General features: G+C 37.8%; 2 protein-coding genes across 3 annotated transcripts; both read right to left on the reverse strand.

Moving 5' to 3' along the window:
• Nucleotides 1-681: 681 nt before the first annotated feature.
• Nucleotides 682-11,692, reverse strand: laptm4a (lysosomal protein transmembrane 4 alpha). The gene is made up of 7 exons (XM_032542948.1): nucleotides 11,423-11,692; nucleotides 8,006-8,126; nucleotides 5,561-5,637; nucleotides 4,325-4,447; nucleotides 3,357-3,452; nucleotides 2,580-2,678; nucleotides 682-1,599 (listed from the first exon to the last, which is right to left on the reverse strand). The coding sequence occupies exons 1-7, from the start codon at nucleotides 11,549-11,551 to the stop codon at nucleotides 1,525-1,527; spliced, it is 720 nt and encodes a 239-aa protein (XP_032398839.1). The 5' UTR covers nucleotides 11,552-11,692; the 3' UTR covers nucleotides 682-1,524.
• Nucleotides 11,693-14,985: 3,293 nt separating this feature from the next.
• LOC116706627 (syndecan-3) lies at nucleotides 14,986-19,129 on the reverse strand. Of its 2 annotated transcripts, none has more exons than XM_032543566.1 (5): nucleotides 18,976-19,129; nucleotides 16,550-16,628; nucleotides 16,361-16,425; nucleotides 16,129-16,234; nucleotides 14,986-16,046 (listed from the first exon to the last, which is right to left on the reverse strand). In XM_032543566.1, the coding sequence occupies exons 1-5, from the start codon at nucleotides 19,036-19,038 to the stop codon at nucleotides 15,883-15,885; spliced, it is 477 nt and encodes a 158-aa protein (XP_032399457.1). In that variant the 5' UTR covers nucleotides 19,039-19,129; the 3' UTR covers nucleotides 14,986-15,882. The 2 variants fall into 2 exon arrangements, with proteins under 2 accessions (XP_032399457.1, XP_032399456.1); XM_032543565.1 differs by having other exon boundaries at nucleotides 16,334-16,425; nucleotides 18,976-19,126.
• Between the last annotated feature and the right edge of the window lie 509 nt (nucleotides 19,130-19,638).

Raw genomic sequence — 19,638 nt, forward strand, 5'->3', positions numbered from 1 at the left:
ACACAGCAAAAAATGCTATCAATTAATTAATTTTCACATTTTATTAGTTATTGAACTGTTCAATAATACTTATATAATAATACATTCGTTCACACCATGAAGGTCTAAATTGGGTTTAAAAGCCTTTCCCACACCGCCAGGCATGTTTGGTAAAGAAACGCTAATCTTCGTATTGGTAAATGTGCAGATTATTCAAATTGTAAAATATTGAGTCTAAAAAATACTGAAAAGAGGTATTACAGAATGTTACCTGCCCCAAAACGCTAAACCCCCAAATTCACTACATAAATAAAATATTAAGGACCAATTTTTGCTAAAGAGCACTAGCTCAAGCAACACCTGGTGATCCTCTAGTTCATATTGTCCTTAGGTAAAATTAAGTCTTTTAGCAATACAATATTGTAGGTCCATAATTTGCCAAAAAGGTAACACAAGATTTTAGTAAAACCAAATTCAAAACAAATATTTAACAGTTTGTATGGAATAGTTCCATGACAACTGTGCAGACTCAATCTGCTGATTAACATCATGGGAGAAATTGGAAATTCTGCGATAACTAGAAGTCTGAGTACCAATCCTACCTCAAGGATGGATGTTCACATACTTAATGCAGTTTGCTATTAATCTTCCTTTTGATTTTACTTCAGCATTATGGACATGGACAAAAGATTCATGAAGATATAAAATGTTCTGAAACGTTTATTGAAGTCAAAAGTATATCCACTAGGATTAAATCATATTACCAGTAAAGTAATGGGGAGGCTGGTGATAAGCATGCAACTACTAATGTTCACAAGACTAGCGGTTTGCTCCAGATGTCAGGTGAGAGAGAAGCAGAGAAAATGATCCATCATCTGTCTCTCAGTCTCAGCTGGGAAACGATTCACTAGCTTTGCTAACACACCAGGGCAGCACAGAGTGATGAAAACGTCAAGGGTGGCGGTGAACTGAACCACAGCAAAGCTAAATAAATAACAGACGGAAAAGTGCTACAGAATCCATTCATGACTGAGATGGACTAGTCTAGACATAATAAGTTGGGGGGAAAGTAACACAATTCAACAATAATAGCTATAATAAGTAGATTGTCATAATAGTTTTTTTTTTTTTACACTTCATATATCAATCTATAGATAGGATAGTGCTGGATTGATGATAGCATTTCAAGCAATTACATTTTCACATGTATTCCTTTTACTAAGACATAAAAAAGGGCAGAAGGGGTGGGAGGGTGGGCTGGAAGCTTCCATTGCTTTTCAAACATCCCATTCATTCATTCATTTCACACAGATTTCAGTCTTTCCCCACCTTTCTCCTCTCACACCTCCATGATGCTTTACAGATGCTCTGTAGAAATACAGAGGGTAGGGATAAACAAAACATTATCAGTGGCCTTACACATACACAAGTAGGTCAGGGGCGTTCAGAAAGGGTTAGTGAGGGAAGGTAGGAATGCATATGGTGGTGTGTGGGTGTATATGTGTGTGTGTGTGTGTGTGTGTGTTTTGGCAACAGGGCTGGTGCTTAAGCGGGCATGTAAGGGGGAGGTGGCTCCTTCTCTGGCATCTTCATTGCCATCTCATAAGTGGGCAGGATGTACTGGAGAGGAAAGAAAGAAAACAAAACTTTAAAAATCATAGAGGCCTATATCAAGATTTAAACATATACATATACACACACATATATATATATATATATATATATATATATATATATATATATATATATATATATATATATATATTATATATACAAAATGTAACATTTAGGTTTGACAAAACAGTGATGTTTGGTAGCAAAGAAATCTAGATGCACACAGATCTGAAGAGTTTGTAGGTGCATATTAGGGCTGCAACTGAATTAATATGCAACAACTTGGATATTCAAGTAATGGTCAGAAGTCCTTTTTTGAGCAGAAATGGGGAAAATTAACTGGTTTTAGCTTCTCAAATTTGAATGTGCACTGCTTTTCTTTGTCTTCTATAATAGTAAAATGTGCTGGTTTTGGGCTGTTGGTTGGTTAAAACTAGTAATTTAATTTGTGGCAACTTGTACTTTGGGAAATTATGAACAAAAACTAATTATACAAATTTGGGGATTTATAGACCAAACAATTAATTGATTAATTGACAAAATAACAGGCAGATAAATTGATAACGGAAAGAATTGTTGGTTTCAACCTTAATTCTGAGTTTACTTCCCCACAAGATGACTCAATTTAGTGTAAACAGTAAAGTGTGTACTCCCGCAACAGTAAAACTCATCTTTTTAATGTGCGAAAAAAATTCAGAAACATTTAAACCTCTTTTATAATGCAAATTTAAAAAACTTGACATAATAACTCTAAAATTGTATCATATATATATCTTTCTAAATTAGCTGTCCATAACTGTTTTTTGATCCATGACAGGGTAAACTTTTGGCTTCTCAGACTGTCAATGTGTGGAAGGCATGCCACCTGCTGGCTTCACCTGAGCATTACATATTGCTGCATCTGATAGTGTCAATTTTCTGGGACAGGAGATGACTCATAAAATTCGTAACGGTCAATTCCAGAGTAACTCAAGCAGCTTGCATACCTGGGGAGGGGTCTCAAAGGCCGGGTAGACAGCAATCTCTGGCATGTTCCTGTTGTTGATGTACTTGTAGCAGTTCCACACACAGTTGATCAGGTAAGACTGGAAAGTAAAGAGAAGTGTTTTGGATTTTATGGTTTAATCAGGCTGTGTGACTCAACAGTCAATAAAACACTTTCAATCCCTTAACTCGTTAAACCACAGTGTCTCTTTTCCCATTTAAATACGCCTGGAGAAATTTAAATTAGGGCAGAGGGAGCGTAGCTGGTAAACGGCGCTATGCTAGCTGTGTTAAATATGTCTTACACTCACCCTTTTACTGAATCCACAGACATGAAACTAATATCCATTCATCCTACCATATTAGATTTATTTTTTTTATATAAGTTTGCTTTAGAAGGATATAAGTTAAAAGGAACACGCCAACTTATTTATATGATGTATACATTTCTCGGCTTGTGAGAAATAGTTCCCAGTATGTATAGGTTAGAAGATAGCTGTGTCTCATGTGGCCTTGTTATTTGTACTCTGCGTGACTATACAAATCACAACATGTAAACAGCAACATATTGGCGTTATTTTGTCACTTACCGGGAGCAGTAGGCTAGATGGAGCCGGTAAACCTCAAGTATCTGTGCTAAGCTAGGCTAGCGGTGGGTGCTTCAGAGAGAGTTATGTCACGCACCGAGATGAGAAGGGTATGTATGGACTTATCTAACTCTGGGGGATAAGGTGAATTATGGTGTGAAGATTTGACTGTGAATAAGCAATAATTTTTACCTTGAGGATGATGAGGAAGGCGAAGAAGACCAGCACAAAGAGCAGCAGGCAGCTGGAGTCCAGAGAGAGAAGGTTGTCCTTGTACGGGAAATCCGGCTGACGAAGACAAGAACAGACATCAGATAATCAATAAGACCTTTTTATACTTATTCCACTCACATCACCATTAACTGCTGCTTTCCGACCGGAAACTGTAACACTTTCAGCTCCTACTTCAGGGCATGGTATTTTCCCTTTTCCGCATAGTGGTGGTTAGATGGCTGTGTTACAATAACAAAAGGTCAGTTCCTATTGCCACTTGGCCAGTGTGAATGCAAATGGTAAACCGGTTTTGGGCGAGGATAGATAGTAGACGTGTATAGAAGTGGACTATTCCTATAACCATGTTCCTGTGACTACCTGGTCGGATAGAGGCCAACGTTACTATGCAGTCCATACAAAAAACAACAACACATCCTTAAATGAGCTTGAGGACGATGTAACAGTGACATGTTATAGATAAGACTTTTTCAGTATTTGTTGAAAAACAGTGTTTGTATTTGATTTTTCCTGAAAAAAAAAAAAAAAAAAAAAATCAAGTTACACAAAATTAAATTAATGCAAACAGACTAGTTTATCTGTTAACAACTTTTCTAATTACTTTAATTGGGGACTCTGACTTGACAGCAGCTCATTTGATTTTTCCACATTTTTCTCCTCTTTTTCTATGAGCGTGGAATCTTATTCTAAAATACCAACAGTGTGCTTTAGTAGAAGGAAATAATAAATGACTGACATTAAAATACCTGTACTCCTTTACATAAATCTTAGTATTGGTTTGGTAAAAATGAGAATGTAATTATAGACACTGTATTCTGTTGCCTGTGTTGTCAGGATTCTCTGTTGTAATAAATAAACATGGGAGAGGTATTGCAATTGACTCATAATGTCAAGAAGATCAGACGGTGGACTGGACTGTTGGCACTGACCAGCTGGTCCAGGTAGTCCTTGATCCTGGGTAGGTAGGTGAGAGAACTGATGGCCACCAGGCAGCTCAGTGCAAAGTCAAACAGCTGGTAGCAGAAAAACGGGATGAGCCAGCCGTCACGATGCTAAGGAAAAAATATTAAAGGTGAGTCATCTTAAATTCATCAGTTAGGCAGATCATGTTTAAGGTCATTGTGTACAAGGAGGACCATGTTGCATTTTTTCCAACCTTATGTCCACACGGCTGAGATTAACATGCCTACATATCTGTATCTAGTAGGTAGGCTCTTTTGCTTCTACAAATTCCACAGATGAGGATGCATCCACAGCCTGAGCAGCAACCAGACACACTACAGTTTTCAATGTTTTAAAGTCTGTTCCAATTAAAAATTTCTAACCTTGGTTTTCTTGGCTTACATGTCTAATTAGAGTTTTCCCTGGATTGAAAAGCTGTTTCCTTCAGCTCAGGCTGTGGCTGCATCATCAGATGTGGTTTGGGATATATAAAAAAAGAGCCTGCCGACAGAGACAGGGAGTGCAGACATTGTAACTGTGTACATAAACTCGTCTTCCTGTAACACTTGGAGAAGGTTGAAAATCAGCAAAGCGGTCCTTTAACTGAGTCACTTTACAAAAATCTCTACAGGGATTCTATTTTGTTTTCTAACAAAAGCACAGTATACTCATTCTTATACTCCTACTCTCCTTTCCTACATTATGTAGAAATGTTCTGAAAAGCTGGGAGCATGTAGTTGCACAGATAAAGCATAACTCTTGCACAGACTGCAACTAAGCACCCAGCCTGCAGATACACACACTTTAACTGTGCAGTCATTGCAACTAGCAGTTTAAAGCAGGGCCACGTCAAAAGACTATCAAACCTGTCAGTCTCGGTGCCATCAGGCAGGCCTGTGAGGTAAAGATGACAGGCAGTGAGAACATAGCATTGTGCGCTACACTCCCACTGCATCAGGATTCTTTTTTTAACATCCAGTTAAAATGTACTAGAGTAAAAAAACAAACAGGGGAGGGTCCTTTGGTATTTTTGTGTAATGTCTTGCATACCGCTTAACTCTGGTGTTATTATTATACAACTTGAAAGCAATGGTTTTTTTGTTTTTTTTTTAAATGCACACACATTCTGGGATTATATATTAGCATAAGAAACAATGACAGCACTTTAAATTAAGTCCATGCTGTCAAAAGAGAATTAAAAATAGCACACTGTGCAGACTTACAGTAATGGCTCCATACACCATCATGGCACTGATAGTGAGCATCAGCAGAGAGATGGCAAATCCAACACAGGCATTCTCTGTATTAGGAAAAAGTGATAAGAAATAAATGCAGGAATCGATTTATCACATTAACCATTAAAGTACGTATGTATCCGTGTGTGTGGGAATGCATAGTCGCCTGCTCTCTTTGAAGCAGCAGTGATTTACATACTGTGTAAGTGAACAGTCTCCAGGGCTTCTCTCTTTCCAGCTAACTGTGTTAAAGGCCAGAAAGCATTATGCCTCTCCCTCACAGCTGCGTAGTGTTGGTAAATACGCAATGAAACTCGGCCCGGGATAATTAAAAGGCCTGCCTTTCATATCCTCTTCTCTTTCCATCACTCAGTCTCTCGCTTCCTCAAACTGTTCTGCCTGTTGCACTGGAGAGACGATGCTGCTAAGAAAGCTACTGCAGCAGTGTGGTCCAAAGACATTTCTTTTTTTATTCAGTAGTTCAAGCAGAACAACTTGAGCATTGGGCTGGGCGATATGGAGACAATCAAATATCACAATGTATTTTCCCCAAATACCTCAATATTGATACCGCAACAATATTGTAGTGTTGACTATTGGTCCTTCCAAATATTTACACAATGAGATTTTTGATAAATAATCAACAGTAATGTAGATATAATGACTAGGTGGATGAAGGTAAACAACAGAACAGAACAGTCTGGTAAGTTCAGAAAATGACATCACTTTACTGTAATGCAGACTTTAAAACCAGCAAAAGACAACACTTATGTCATATTACAATATTATGATACAATAATATGATATCCAAAATCTAAGACAATATCTAGTCTCATATCACGATAGCGATATATTGCCCAGCTCTACTTGAGCATCAATGTTTGTAACAGTCAGAGGACTGTCTGGAACATCAATTAAGGTTATAGGAAACAGAATTTATACAAGCTTAGGCTCTGGTATTATGGGTATAATTAGGGGCCTGTACATTGAAGTTGATAAAAATACCACTTTTATTGTGTGTAAAACAAAGTTACAAAAAAAAAAAAAATCAGGGTATTTTTCAGGCCTACCCAGTTCCCTTCTTTTGGATTTTTGGCAGTGTGTTGTTTTTACCTGCATTTGGTTTATGATAATAGTCAAAACCCTAAATATATTCCATTTACTTTTAGAAAGAGGGGCAGAAAATTGGAGATTTGAGAACCTGCCACCAGAGAATATTTGGCATTTTGTAGTTTAGTATAATAAATTGAAAGGCCGTTTACACATACAAGATTATTTTGAAAAACGGAAACATTTCCCTTTGTTTGTGGTCTTCGTTTACACACAAACAGAGAATTTGCCTCCAAAAAAAGTTGTTTCTGAAAACTCCGGCCAGAGTGGAGATTTTGGAGGACTTTGTTTTCATGTTAGTGAGGCAAACGGAGGTTTAGGCAGCCGAGGAAGAGTGAGGAATTGATTTGTTGCTGTTGTTATTTTTTGGGGGATTCTGATTGGCTAATGTGGGCTTGAGCTTCTCGTTACACTGCTCCTTACAGGTTTGACATGCTCTGGACGGCATTGACAGCATATATACATGGGTAAATGTAAACAAACACTTTTCTGAAAACTGACCGCTGTGCAGGATGTTACTCTTGAAAACCGGAGAGGTTGAAATGTCCGTTTATGAAAATAGTCTCCTAGGTGTAATTGTAGTCTTAAAAACAAATACTCAGCTTAATCCAAACTAAACACCAGAGACCATGTTATCTTTTTATTAGTTAAATAACTTTTAAATATGTCCTGAAATAAAATGAGTGCAGCCTGATGAAGCTGCACTTATATACTAACATTGCCTCTGCAGGCTGTGGACAACCTCCACTGCTCTGTGTGCTGGCATGAGCCTGCTGTGGGAAGGTCAACCCACCATGCTTGTTTCCCCTCCTCTCCCGCTGAGTCACCGTTTCAGAAAAACGAAGAAGCCTTCACCAAGCCAAACCAACAAAACAACCACCAGCTAGAAAGAAAAAGGCCCTCTGGTAACCCTGCCGGCTCTGCCCTGGCACATACAAACACACACCTCGGACAGACCCAAACCCATGAAGAAAACACAAGGGAACGACAGCGGGACACGACACCAATAACATTTTCAGACATGTACACAGCACAGCAGTGATCGGTTATCCTCATGAGTTGTTTTGTTTTGCAGTCAGTGGGGGAGTTGTGCTCCCTGTCGAAGATGAATCACATGTTCAACCTCAGCGTAACTGCTGCTCAGTGAAAAAAAAAGCAGCTATACACTTCTAAATCCAGTGCAGTGAAGATTTATTCAGTGGGAAAACTATTTTCACCTGGATATCTTAACAGAATGTGTTTGGTGTGTTAATGTTTGATGAAAAATTTCCAATGCAGTATGTTAGCTCTTACAGTAATTCTTATGTAGATTTCACTGCTTACCAGACATCCTGTCAGAGGCAAAGTAATGGTCGATGACCTCATACTGCAAGTCAATAGTGGGCACGTTCTCTGGGTGGGTCACAGCTACAGTCAGCAGGATGCCCATCAACAGATTGACTACCTGAGGAGAGGAAGGAGAAAAAAATAAGGCAGTACTTTTACATGTTTTAGCACATAGTTTACAACATTTTCCAACAACAGATTGAAATATGTTTTAGATTGAATTCCTCCCTTAAAGTCAGCCATTGGTTTCAGTTCATGTTAATACTGTAGATACTGTCAACTTGGTAAGACATAGATGACAGGCAACATCACACTGAACAATTTATATTCCCTTTTTGTCAAAGTTATTTTATTGTTAAGAGGGAATGCAGTCGTGAAGAGGAACCATTTAGGGACTAAAGGATGCTCCAGCATTCAAGCTGCTGAGAGGCCTTTCAGTCACAAGATACAGTATGTCGATACTGTGAAGAAGACGTACATGCTCACGTGAATGGAAACTACTAGTTATCTGGAAGGAAGAAAATTAAAGTTATTATATGCTATGAAAATTAGTTGGCAATGTAAAATGTAAGTTATTGTGGTACACTAAAAATAAGTGGAAGTGCTTCTTCATTGAAAAACTAGCTTTTGAGAGGTGGAACTAAAAACTAATAAGCTGGAACAAGAACGTCCTAAAGAGAACTGATGGCCACCAGGCAACTCAGTGCAAAGTCAAACAGCTGGTAGCCGAAAAACGGGATGAGCCAGCCGTCACGATGCTAAGGAAAAAATATTACAGGTGAGTCATCTTAAATTCATCAGTTAGGCAGATCTTGTTTGAGGTCACTGTGTACAAGGAGGACCATGTTGCATTTTTTTCCAACCTTATGTCCACACGGCTGAGATTAACATGCCTACATATCTGTATCCAGTAGGTAGGCTCTTTTGCTTCTACAAATTCTACAGATGAGGATGCATCCACAGCCTGAGCAGCAACCAGACACACTACAGTTTTCAATGTTTTAAAGTCTGTTCCACTTCAAAATTTCTAACCTTGGTTTTCTTGGCTTACGTGTCTAATTAGAGTTGTCCTGGATTGAAAAGCTGTTTCCTTCAGCTCAGTCTGTGGCTGCAGGCTGTGTTGGAACTAAAAACTCATAAGCTGGAACAACAATGTCCTAAACAAAACAAGACATTGTTGCAAATTGTTACACCAACATTGTATCTACAACTCAATGTAGGGTGGATTTAACTGCAGAGAAGTCTTGTTAAGTGCTTGTGTTTATCGGTTTATGTGTTCCGATGAATTCAAGGAGAAAAAAGTTGGGAAAGCATAAGATAACATTTATTAGTGAGATACATTTATTAGTATAATTAAGGTGAAGAGAACATTAATAATAATAATAATAATAATAATAATAATAATTCAAGTCAAATTAGTACAACTGAGGAAACTTGTATTGTACAGACAAGAAGAAGCAGCCTGATCAGCCTGACCATCACATAATTAAAATAATTAATAATTAATTATTAAATTAAATAATTTAAAAGTGTAATATAATTAGAAATGTTCCGCCTCCAATACTGCCTAAAATGCTGGCATCAGTATCGGGAAGAAAATCTATATTAATGTAGTTTATTTATGCTCTTTTTATGTTATAACTGACTGTCAAACTCGATAATAACAAAGTGTTGTGGCGTTCATTGTTTGAGAGTTTAACCTGAGGCAGACCGACAAAGATAAAATTCATATCACATCCATACAGGAATAGTAGTATACAGTAGGGCGGCTCAATTATGGAAAAAAATATAATCACGATTGTTCCGGTCAATGTTGAAATCACGATATTTGAACGCAATTACTTGTTGACTTCTGGAAAGATTTTGCAAACATTGAAGTTAAAAACAGTGGAAAAAGTTAAATAAATCAACAGTAAAAAACACATACAACTGTTAAATTTGCCTTAATACTTTTCCTATCAAATCTTTATTTTTTTTAATTCAGAACACAAGAGAAAATTAGAGTTTACTTGCAAAACGTAATGAGCTAAGCAATTGTTTTTTCTCGATTATTCTGTTTTTGTGATCATTGGATGCCGAAATTATAATCACGATTAAATTTCCATTAATTGCACAGCCCTATTATACAGTTGTTATAACATAATACAATATATATATGGCCGATACGCAAGTTCAGGTATCAGAATCGATATTGGGAATAAAAAAACGCTATCGGACCATCTCTAACTATAATACTGTTTAATAATGTGTTCTCCGTGTTGCCATTTCAGAAAAGGTCTAGGACACACCATGGAGTATTTTAAGCAGTCACACATATGATCAAAAACTCTTGTCTCTTTAAAATATATTAGCTTTGACGAAACAAATAAATAGTAATGAACAATGTGTGGGATTCTTGGTTTGCAGTTGTGCTTTGTTTTTGTTTCCTTTTTATATTTATATTATTTTTCTAGATTGTTCTCCAAGCGGCGAGCCAAAGTAATACACACTGTGCAAAGACTAAATATTCCCCAGAATTTTTTATTATTTGAATATGTAGTCTTCTACTATCTTCTACAGTTTGTAATCCGTTGAGCTTCTTCACATTATTATACCAGCAAACCAAAACGTGAGCACACGATTTTCAGTTTCCCTGTGTTGCAGCATGTTTCAGATTTTGTAGAAATAGAGCAACACGGCTAATGGGTTTCTATGAGCCAAGTAACGGTATTGTCCAGCTAGCTCAGGATTTTGAATGCAACAAATCCAGGAACATCGGTTATGTGACGTGGTAAAAACAAGAGGGGATTAATTAAACTGTTAGTTATATGATAGTGCTGCGGGAAAGAGAAATGCGGTTTAAAACGAATTAGATTAAAACCTGTGTCTTTTTTAGCAAATTATGTCACTGTGGAGTTATTCAGAGTCAAGCTTGTTATGGTTTGACAACAGTTAGCGTTAGCAAGTCAGCGTAATGTCGGCTAGCTTGCGCTAACGTGCCACATAACGTTGTCAAAATGTCACATATTTTAACCCTTCTGAACCCAATCGGGTGCTCGTAACAACCAGGGATCTGCTACTTGTCTTTGTGTCAGTTTGCCAACCGCACTTTCAAAATTGAGCAAGTTGTATCGATAGAAAGAGTCACCTTTTAATTGTGTTAGGTTAGTCAAACCCTTGGCCAAACCTGAAATGATAGCAGGCTAATGCTAACGCTAGCGTTCTGTTCCCGTCAACTCAGCAAGTAACGGCTGTTTTAAAATGGTCGAAAGTAGCGCCTAGCTAACATGGGATCTGCCGACAACAGTCATTATAACCACATTAAGACAATCTGGTTAACAGTCATTATGTAAGGGGTTTCTTTAGCAAACTTAAAACAGTTAACAGGCAATGCTAGCTAGCATTGGCTTGTCACCCATCAACCATTTTACGTACCATGTACCATGTTCCCAGGATGATGGTCCCCGTCCGGACATGGCAACATCCACAGCACCTAGTGGTGTACAATCTGTCTCGACTTGGTTTAAAATGATGCATGTCCTCCACAAGCGTAGGAAGAAACATCGGGAGAACTTGTCGTGGCGGAAAATAATCTTCGCAGCATCAACAGCCAGCTAACGAACACGGAGGAACGCCCACCACTTCCCCTGACAACCTGCAGCGCGACACCGCGGATAAAAACAGACGCTCTGACTGGCGGTAAGAGGCGGGACCAGAGGATCACCTTTGACAGACAGGGATTTAAACCAATTGGCTTCAGGCCATGTTAGCGCTAGGTGATGCAAAAAAATCCTGAACAAAATTCTAAACGCAACACTTTTGTTTTTGCCCACATTTTTATGAGCTGAACTCAGATCTAAGACTTATTTCGCTTAAATATTGTTTACAAATCTGTCTTAATCTGTATTAGTGAGCACTTCTCCTTTGCCGAGGAAATCCATCCACCTCACAGGTGTGGTATATCAAAATGCTGTTCAGACAGCATGATTATTGCAAAGGTGTGCCTTAGGCTGGCCACAATTAAAGGTCACTCTAAAATTTGAAGTTTTATCACACAGCACAATGCCACAGATGTTGCAAGTTTTGAGGGAGCGTGCAATTGGCATGATGACTGCCAGAATGTCAATCAGAGCCGTTGCCTGTGAATTGAATGTTCATTTCTCTAACATAAGCTGTCTCAAAAGGAGTTTCAGACAATTTGGCAGTACATCCAACCGGCCTCACAACCACAGACCACGTGTAACCCTACCAGTCCAGGACCTTCACATCCAGCATCTTCACCTCCACGATCATCTGAGACCAGCCACCCAGACAGCTGCTGCAACAATCGGTTTGCATAACCAAAGAATTTCTGCACAAACTGTCTCAAGGAAGCTCATCTGCATGCTCGTCGTCCTCACCAGGGTCTCGACCTGACTGCACTTCGTCGTCGTAACCGGCTTGAGTGGGCAAATGCTCAAATTCTATGGCGTCTTGCACTTTGGAGAGGTGTTCTCTTCACGGATGAATCCCTGTTGTCACTGTACAGGGCAGATGGCCGACAGCGTGCATGGCATCGTGTGGAACGGTTTGCTGATGTCAACGTTGAGGATCAAGTGGCCCATGGTGGCATGGGGTTATGGTACGGGCAGGCGTATGTTATGGACATCAAACACCTGTGAGGTGGCTGGATTATTTCGGCAAAGGAGAAGTGCTCACTAATACAGATTTGTGAACAATATTTGAGAGAAATAGTCCTTTTGTGTAAGTTTGAGTCCAGCTCATGAAAAATGGGGGCAAAAACTAAAGTGTTGCGCTTATAATTTTGGTAAGTGTAGTTTAACAAAAAGCTCCACTTATTAGCTTTTCCTTTAATAGGACAGTCTGGATTACCAAACAGGAAAAGCAGTTCATTGCCCAAGGGTACCAGATCTTCAGCAGACCAGTGAAGCAAATAGTGACAATTTCATTGTTTGCTTTTAATCCTGTTAAGCTAATTATAAGGCAACAATTGCATTACTGACCCAATCTTGAGGCCCCATCATATAGAGGGGCCGATAGCTAAAACTTTATTTTAAAGTTGTTTATATGATATAAACAACACACACATATATAAATACACATACACTGTGTGTATATACATACTTTACATTCAAAAACCACTACAATCAGTTATCTTTCTGTACTATGGTGTAACACCCACTGTACTATAATAATAATAGTAATAACTATAATACATTTTATTTATATAGCGCCTTTCATGAAACCCAAGCACACTTTACAGAAATGATTGTGACTAACTCTAGCTAAGAAAGGTTGTAGACCGTGTTGTTATAATAATATAATACAATAGCATGTATATCCTTTTCATTTTCATACGTACATTAAAAAAATGTATACTCTCACTGAATGCTCATAAAACATAAAAATGCATTGAGGATAAAACTAAAAAAAATGTATTTTATTAAGAATTATTGAATACACAAATAGTAAAAATATAATTTCATGGCACATTTATAGACGACATAATGTGTTATATCGTAGCAGTCGATCATAATTCAATTTATACTTCATTGTTATTTACATGTAATATACATCCACAAATAAGTTTCCCCCAGATTCTTCATTTCATATCTCATATCACATGAACAATTTTTCTGAATGAAATGGAGGATAACATTGATTTGTCACAGTGGATCAATTATTTTTGGGACAGCCAGAGCTGTAGACAGGATTTTAGAAAAGTGCATTAGTCCTGCATGCAGCTTTGATGGGCCCTGTTACACCTGGTGTGTAACAGAGGGGAGATGTTCATAGCAGACATTTTGACTTATCATAGTAGTGTTACTGATGAGGTTAATAATTACTCTGTTCTATTCAAGTGTCCCAGTGAGATGTGAGTGTGCCAGTGAGCCAGCATGCACAATCCCAGCCCCATTAAACTGAGGCATGCAGCTAAATGGAATTCAGCCATCATTCTTAATTTTATTTTCTTTCATTTCTTTCCATCTGTGCTTTTCTATTGTTACATGTCAAAATGTCTCCCATGAAAAGACAAGCATTTTTTGTATGAAACTATTCAAGTGAAGAAAATGTGATCATGAAAGCAAACAAAGCTGCCACTTTAAAACAATAACATAGCAAAGTGTATCGTACATGGTTAATAATTCATTGATCACATATTACAGCGTTGACTATCTTCTTTCAACCATAAACAAAAGTCATAAAAGATCAATATGCACTGGCTGACTACACTTGCTTTCCACAAAATAAATTATCAATGAACTGCAAAAACATATGAATTAAGTGCAAGAACCATAGAACACCTTAGAACAGAAGCTTCTCAATTCTCAAGGACCCGTTACAAAATAGATACTATACCGGGGACCCCTTACCAGATAGATACTATACCGGGGACCCCTTACCAGATAGATACTATACTGGGGACCCCTTACAAGATAGAAACTATACCGGGGACCCGTTACAAGATAGATACTATACCGGGGACCCCTTACAAGATAGAAACTATACCGGGGACCCCTTACAAGATAGATACTATACCGGGGACCCCTTACAAGATAGAAACTATACCGGGGACCCGTTACAAGATAGAAACTATACCGGGGACCCCTTACAAGATAGAAACTATACCGGGGACCCGTTACAAGATAGAAACTATACCGGGGACCCGTTACAAGATAGATACTATACCGGGGACCCCTTACAAGATAGAAACTATACCGGGGACCCGTTACAAGATAGATACTATACCGGGGACCCCTTACAAGATAGAAACTATACCAGGGACCCGTTACAAGATAGAAACTATACCGGGGACCCGTTACATGATGGAAACTATACCGGGGACCCCTTTCAAGATGGAAACTATACCAGGGACCCGTTACAAGATAGAAACTATACCGGGGACCCCTTACAAGATAGAAACTATACCGGGGACCCCTTACAAGATAGAAACTATACCGGGGACCCGTTACATGATAGAACCTATACCAGGGACCCCTTACAAGATAGAAACTATACCGGGGACCCCCATGTGTATGTCCCTTGAGCTGATTCAATGTAGACTATTTTTTACAATTCTATAGTCTCAGTTATGCAAAAGAACAACAAAATGGAAGTATATTATTTGACATATTTACACAAGAGTCACAGGTTTGTTTGATTAAAATGTAATTTTTTTAGTAGTTATTATAAATTTAAAAATTAAATTAATATTTGTTGAACTATGAAGCCTTTTGTAAAAAAATAAACTGCTGGATAGGAGAAACAACGGTCGGGGTTTTTTGCACTTCTTTAAACCAATCACAATAGTCTTGGGCGCAATGAGATCCACACGGAGAGACGGTGGCTCTGCAAAATGGTCTCTGGAAGGACCTTGTTTTGGCGGAACATTTGCACCCCGCTAAAGAAAACGCTACATGCAATATTAAATGAAGTTAACTGTTCACACAGTACAGTAACGTGAGCCATTAAATAGCCGGATACATGGTTGAATGTTATTTTCTCTTACCAGTGTATCGCCGTGTGTATTTTGTAAATCTCCGCCAATCGGTCCCAAAACATCCCAGTTAGAGAGTAAATGCCGTCTGGTGCGTTGCACGATTTAGATCGTCTTCAAAACCTTTTCAGCGTGTCATGTTAGTTTGCTAGCTCCGATGTACTGTACGTTCTGGTTGCTGTTTCTTAAAGTGACCGGAGTTTAGAACGTAAACACAAAGAAAACAGAAGGTGAGGCACATCCAGCGGAACGGTCGTCGATCCAGACTAATATCATGATAATTTATATGAAAGAATTTGAAAACTTTTCCAAAGACGCCCTGGCGGGGTGCCACAGACTTTTGGGGGTCCCTGGACCCTACATTGAGAATCAAAAACATTAATGTGAAAGTTTTAAGTTAAACAACAACTTGTTCCCTGTCTGGTCTGTGATAATCTTCATCTGAAGCCCTCTGCTGGCCCAGAATATATCCTCCATTATCTTTCTTCTGCCATTTGTAGATTAATAGTGCTGCCAGTGCAGCTGCAAGTGCCACTCCTGTTACTCCTCCTGCAATAACAGCTGGAAACATAAATGACAGAGTTAGAATAGAGACACACAGTGAATTATTAAGTTAAATTCAGCGTACCATACTGCAAAATACCGGTAAAAACTTCTTTGTTCTCTAAGAAACTCTTGCTGTTTGCCAAAATAACAAATCCTGATCCGCTGTCTTTGTGTGCATCGTCAAATTCCAGGACTGAAGAATCCTAAAGACAAAAGTAGAAACGGTTGCACAACTTTATTTCCCGCTCTGCCATCTACATTATAAGGTGAAGAAATGGTGAGCTCTGTGAAAACAACTGTACATGGAGGGTATTCTTGGTTCCACCTCCTGCGTTTGCTGCAAACGTTCGGACATCTTCGCTGTTGGGGTTATACTCAAAGTTTTCCATTTCACCTGGCGAGACAAAAAAGATGAAATACGTGTTTGGTTTTGGAAAAAATAATGACATGGCCAACAGATACAATGTTAAGTGGATTATAACTATGTTAAAGTCATTGTGTGTGGTGCGCAGCATTACCTTGTTGAGACCAATCCCCAGAGCCAGAAATGTCCAGGTCATATCCTGATCCCTCCAAATCTCCAGGAAGGACAGGAAACTAATTTCATGGAGAAAAAGTGATGAGGATATTTAAAGATGCAGACCACCACAATATGGTTTCCTGTCTTATTATCAGACACATGAAAAACAGACAATAGGTGAAGGAAGCCTATAAAGGTACTTTCCTTAAGAGGACAATAAAGGAATGAATCATGTCTTGGATACAAAGTCCCATTCCAGTACCACAATCTCAAAAGCACACTGTGACTGACAAACCCGTAGTGATGCAATTGTTATCACCAATAAAGTGTAATGAGTAGAGAATATAGCTCGAATTAAATGGTAAAGTCACTCCACCTATTTGGAAAAGCGATAAAAAGGTAACAGAACATAGAATCTTTTGTTTGCCCTCAACACTTTTTTTTAGGGAGTAGCTCAAAGTGAAACTTAAAAAAAAGCAATTGCAAACATTTCTTTGAAAGTAAAAAATCCACAATCCACAAAACTGTACTGGATATTCCTTAGCTAGACTAATTGATGGGGATTAAATGGCCTGAATCCACTGTGACCAACATACAGGCTGTTCTTAATGACGAGGGAACGAATGATCAATCTACACTCAAAAAATTGGGTGGAGGAATAAAATAACATTTGTTTTAGAAAATAACAAAGATCTGCAGCTGAGTACTCGGCAATCTGAACAGTCATACTGGGAAAACCCCTACCAGAAAATAGAATGGAAACATTTGTCAAGCAGGACCAGGGATTAAAGGGATGCAGGGAACCTGGTGTTTAACTTAAAAATGCTCCATAGTTTGTGTGTTTCGTCCAGTGTTAGGCTCCTTCCCACCGTCTACAGACATGAATGCAAGATGAACTTTTCCTTATAGGAGGGAATGTTTTCTGTCTGTGTGTGTCAGCCCTGCGATACACGGGCCCCCCGGGGCAGGACTCATGTCTATTGCATGCCGAGTGGGTCAAGGATGAATGAACTAGTTTATTAAGCAATAAGTATAAATAAAAATCATTCATCAATAATGTTGATGATCCATTAATTATTTGAGTCATTTGTAGAACAAAAAAAAAAAACCCGAAAAAAATGTATCTGATTTCATGCTTTTAGCATGTGAGGATTTTCTGTTTTTCTCTTTTCTGTGTTATAAAAGGAATACCTGTGTTTTTATGTATTGTTGATCGGACAAAATAAGCCATTTAAAGATATCAGCATTATTCATTTAATAATACACTGCATGGCAATTTAACATGCATGGGGGCAACTTTTATTCATAATAATTACTTTAGATATTTTAAGTATGTGTTCCTACTTCAATACTATTACTTGTGAGTTTGAGTGCAGGAGCTTTACTTGTAATGGACTATTTTAACAGTGTGGTGTTTTACTTAAGCAGCCAATCTAAAGCACTTTTTCCAACATTGGAAATATTGTACTTTTTACTCTAGAGATATTTGATAGCTATGTGGATTATAATTTGCATACAATATAATAGACTTATTAAATGTGGTACACTGTTAATTAAAAGAAAGTAAACTATGTAAGTTATATATTTAAAGTTATATGATTAGCGTACACAGTAATGCATTATTTATAATTAAATGATATGCACAATAGTATGGGAATAATGGGAGCAGGGCCATTCTGCCTAAAGAGGACTTTTTGTACTTTTGATACTTGAAGTAAATCCAACTGGTAATACTTTAATACATTGATGTACATTTATCTAAGTCAAACTTTGAATGCAGGACTTTTACTTGTAATTGATTATATTTAATATATCGGTGTTTTTACTTTGAATACTTCCACCAGTGCTAATAATTAAATATATTTAATGGTGGAACTTAGAATATCTGCTTTCTGCCCTACTAATACAAGGAATTCCTACTAAAGATCGAAAAGCCATTAGGAGATTTCGGTAATAGATGTAAAATCCACAACATTGGGAGGTGTGATGTCCTTTGATTATTAATATCTTTAATTCTCTAACTACAATATTTGATCTGAAATTGAGTTTTAAAGACGGAAACGAATCCCTAAGACACCAAATAGGCCTAATTGTAATAGTTTCTAATGAGTGTTAAAAATCCATTATTGATTAAATTAAATAGACATGCTTAAGCAAATAAGCATGAATAAATCCGACTATTGTAGCCGTCAATAAATGTAGGTAACTGTACTTAAAATTGTAAATAAGAAGAAAAAATGTTTATGATTTAAACCAAATCCCAACAAACAATATGATCGTAAACACACGTACCGTACAGTATTCTAACACTGGTTAACTTCAGGAAGTGAGAAAGGTGAGCACATCGGCACACCGTCTACACTGTTAATGTGTCTAGCACGTTCTCTTAACACTTCCATGGTTTAAAAACTGAAAATGACTTACCGACATATGGATAGGATGTATTAATCCCAAAGCTAAAAACAAAAAAGATACAGATATCCCCATGTTGCAGTTGAGTTGGTGTCAGTTTATTTTGTCCGCTTCTTCCTCCTCCGCAGGTGTTTGATTGAACCTCGAGCCCAAACCCCGCCCACTAATAAAACATGTAGAACTTGAGATGTTCACAGAGAGCACCTGAAGAAAACATCTATTCATTTGTGTGTCGTTTTTAAAATCATAAAATGATGCAATGGACCTGTAGAACTTCTATAAATGTCCTGGAACTAAAAAAATAGTAAACTGAGTTGCAAGAAATGATTGGAAAGACATTTACATATATATATTTGGCTTTCCTAAATGTTTATCTATTTACAGGTCTACGTTATGGTAGAAGAACATGAGTAAAAATAAGGTCTACATCAGACAAACAAACCCAGACTTTGTCATACAGAGTGACTTATGTATGATTGATGTGTTAGCTGTATTCTAATTATGTTGTGAAAGTGCAAGGCTGAGCTACTACCTAATTCATATACCTTTGGGTAATCTATTTCAATGCTTTATATGTTTAAGATTGGTTGTTCATGTAAAAACTCTAAATTTGAAAACTAAGAGCATAGGCGGAATGTATTAGAATACAGTTACCTCTGACACATAGGGCAATAA

Source organism: Etheostoma spectabile, chromosome 18 (genome assembly GCF_008692095.1).
Source record: "Etheostoma spectabile isolate EspeVRDwgs_2016 chromosome 18, UIUC_Espe_1.0, whole genome shotgun sequence".
Taxonomy (NCBI): Eukaryota; Metazoa; Chordata; class Actinopteri; order Perciformes; family Percidae; genus Etheostoma; species Etheostoma spectabile.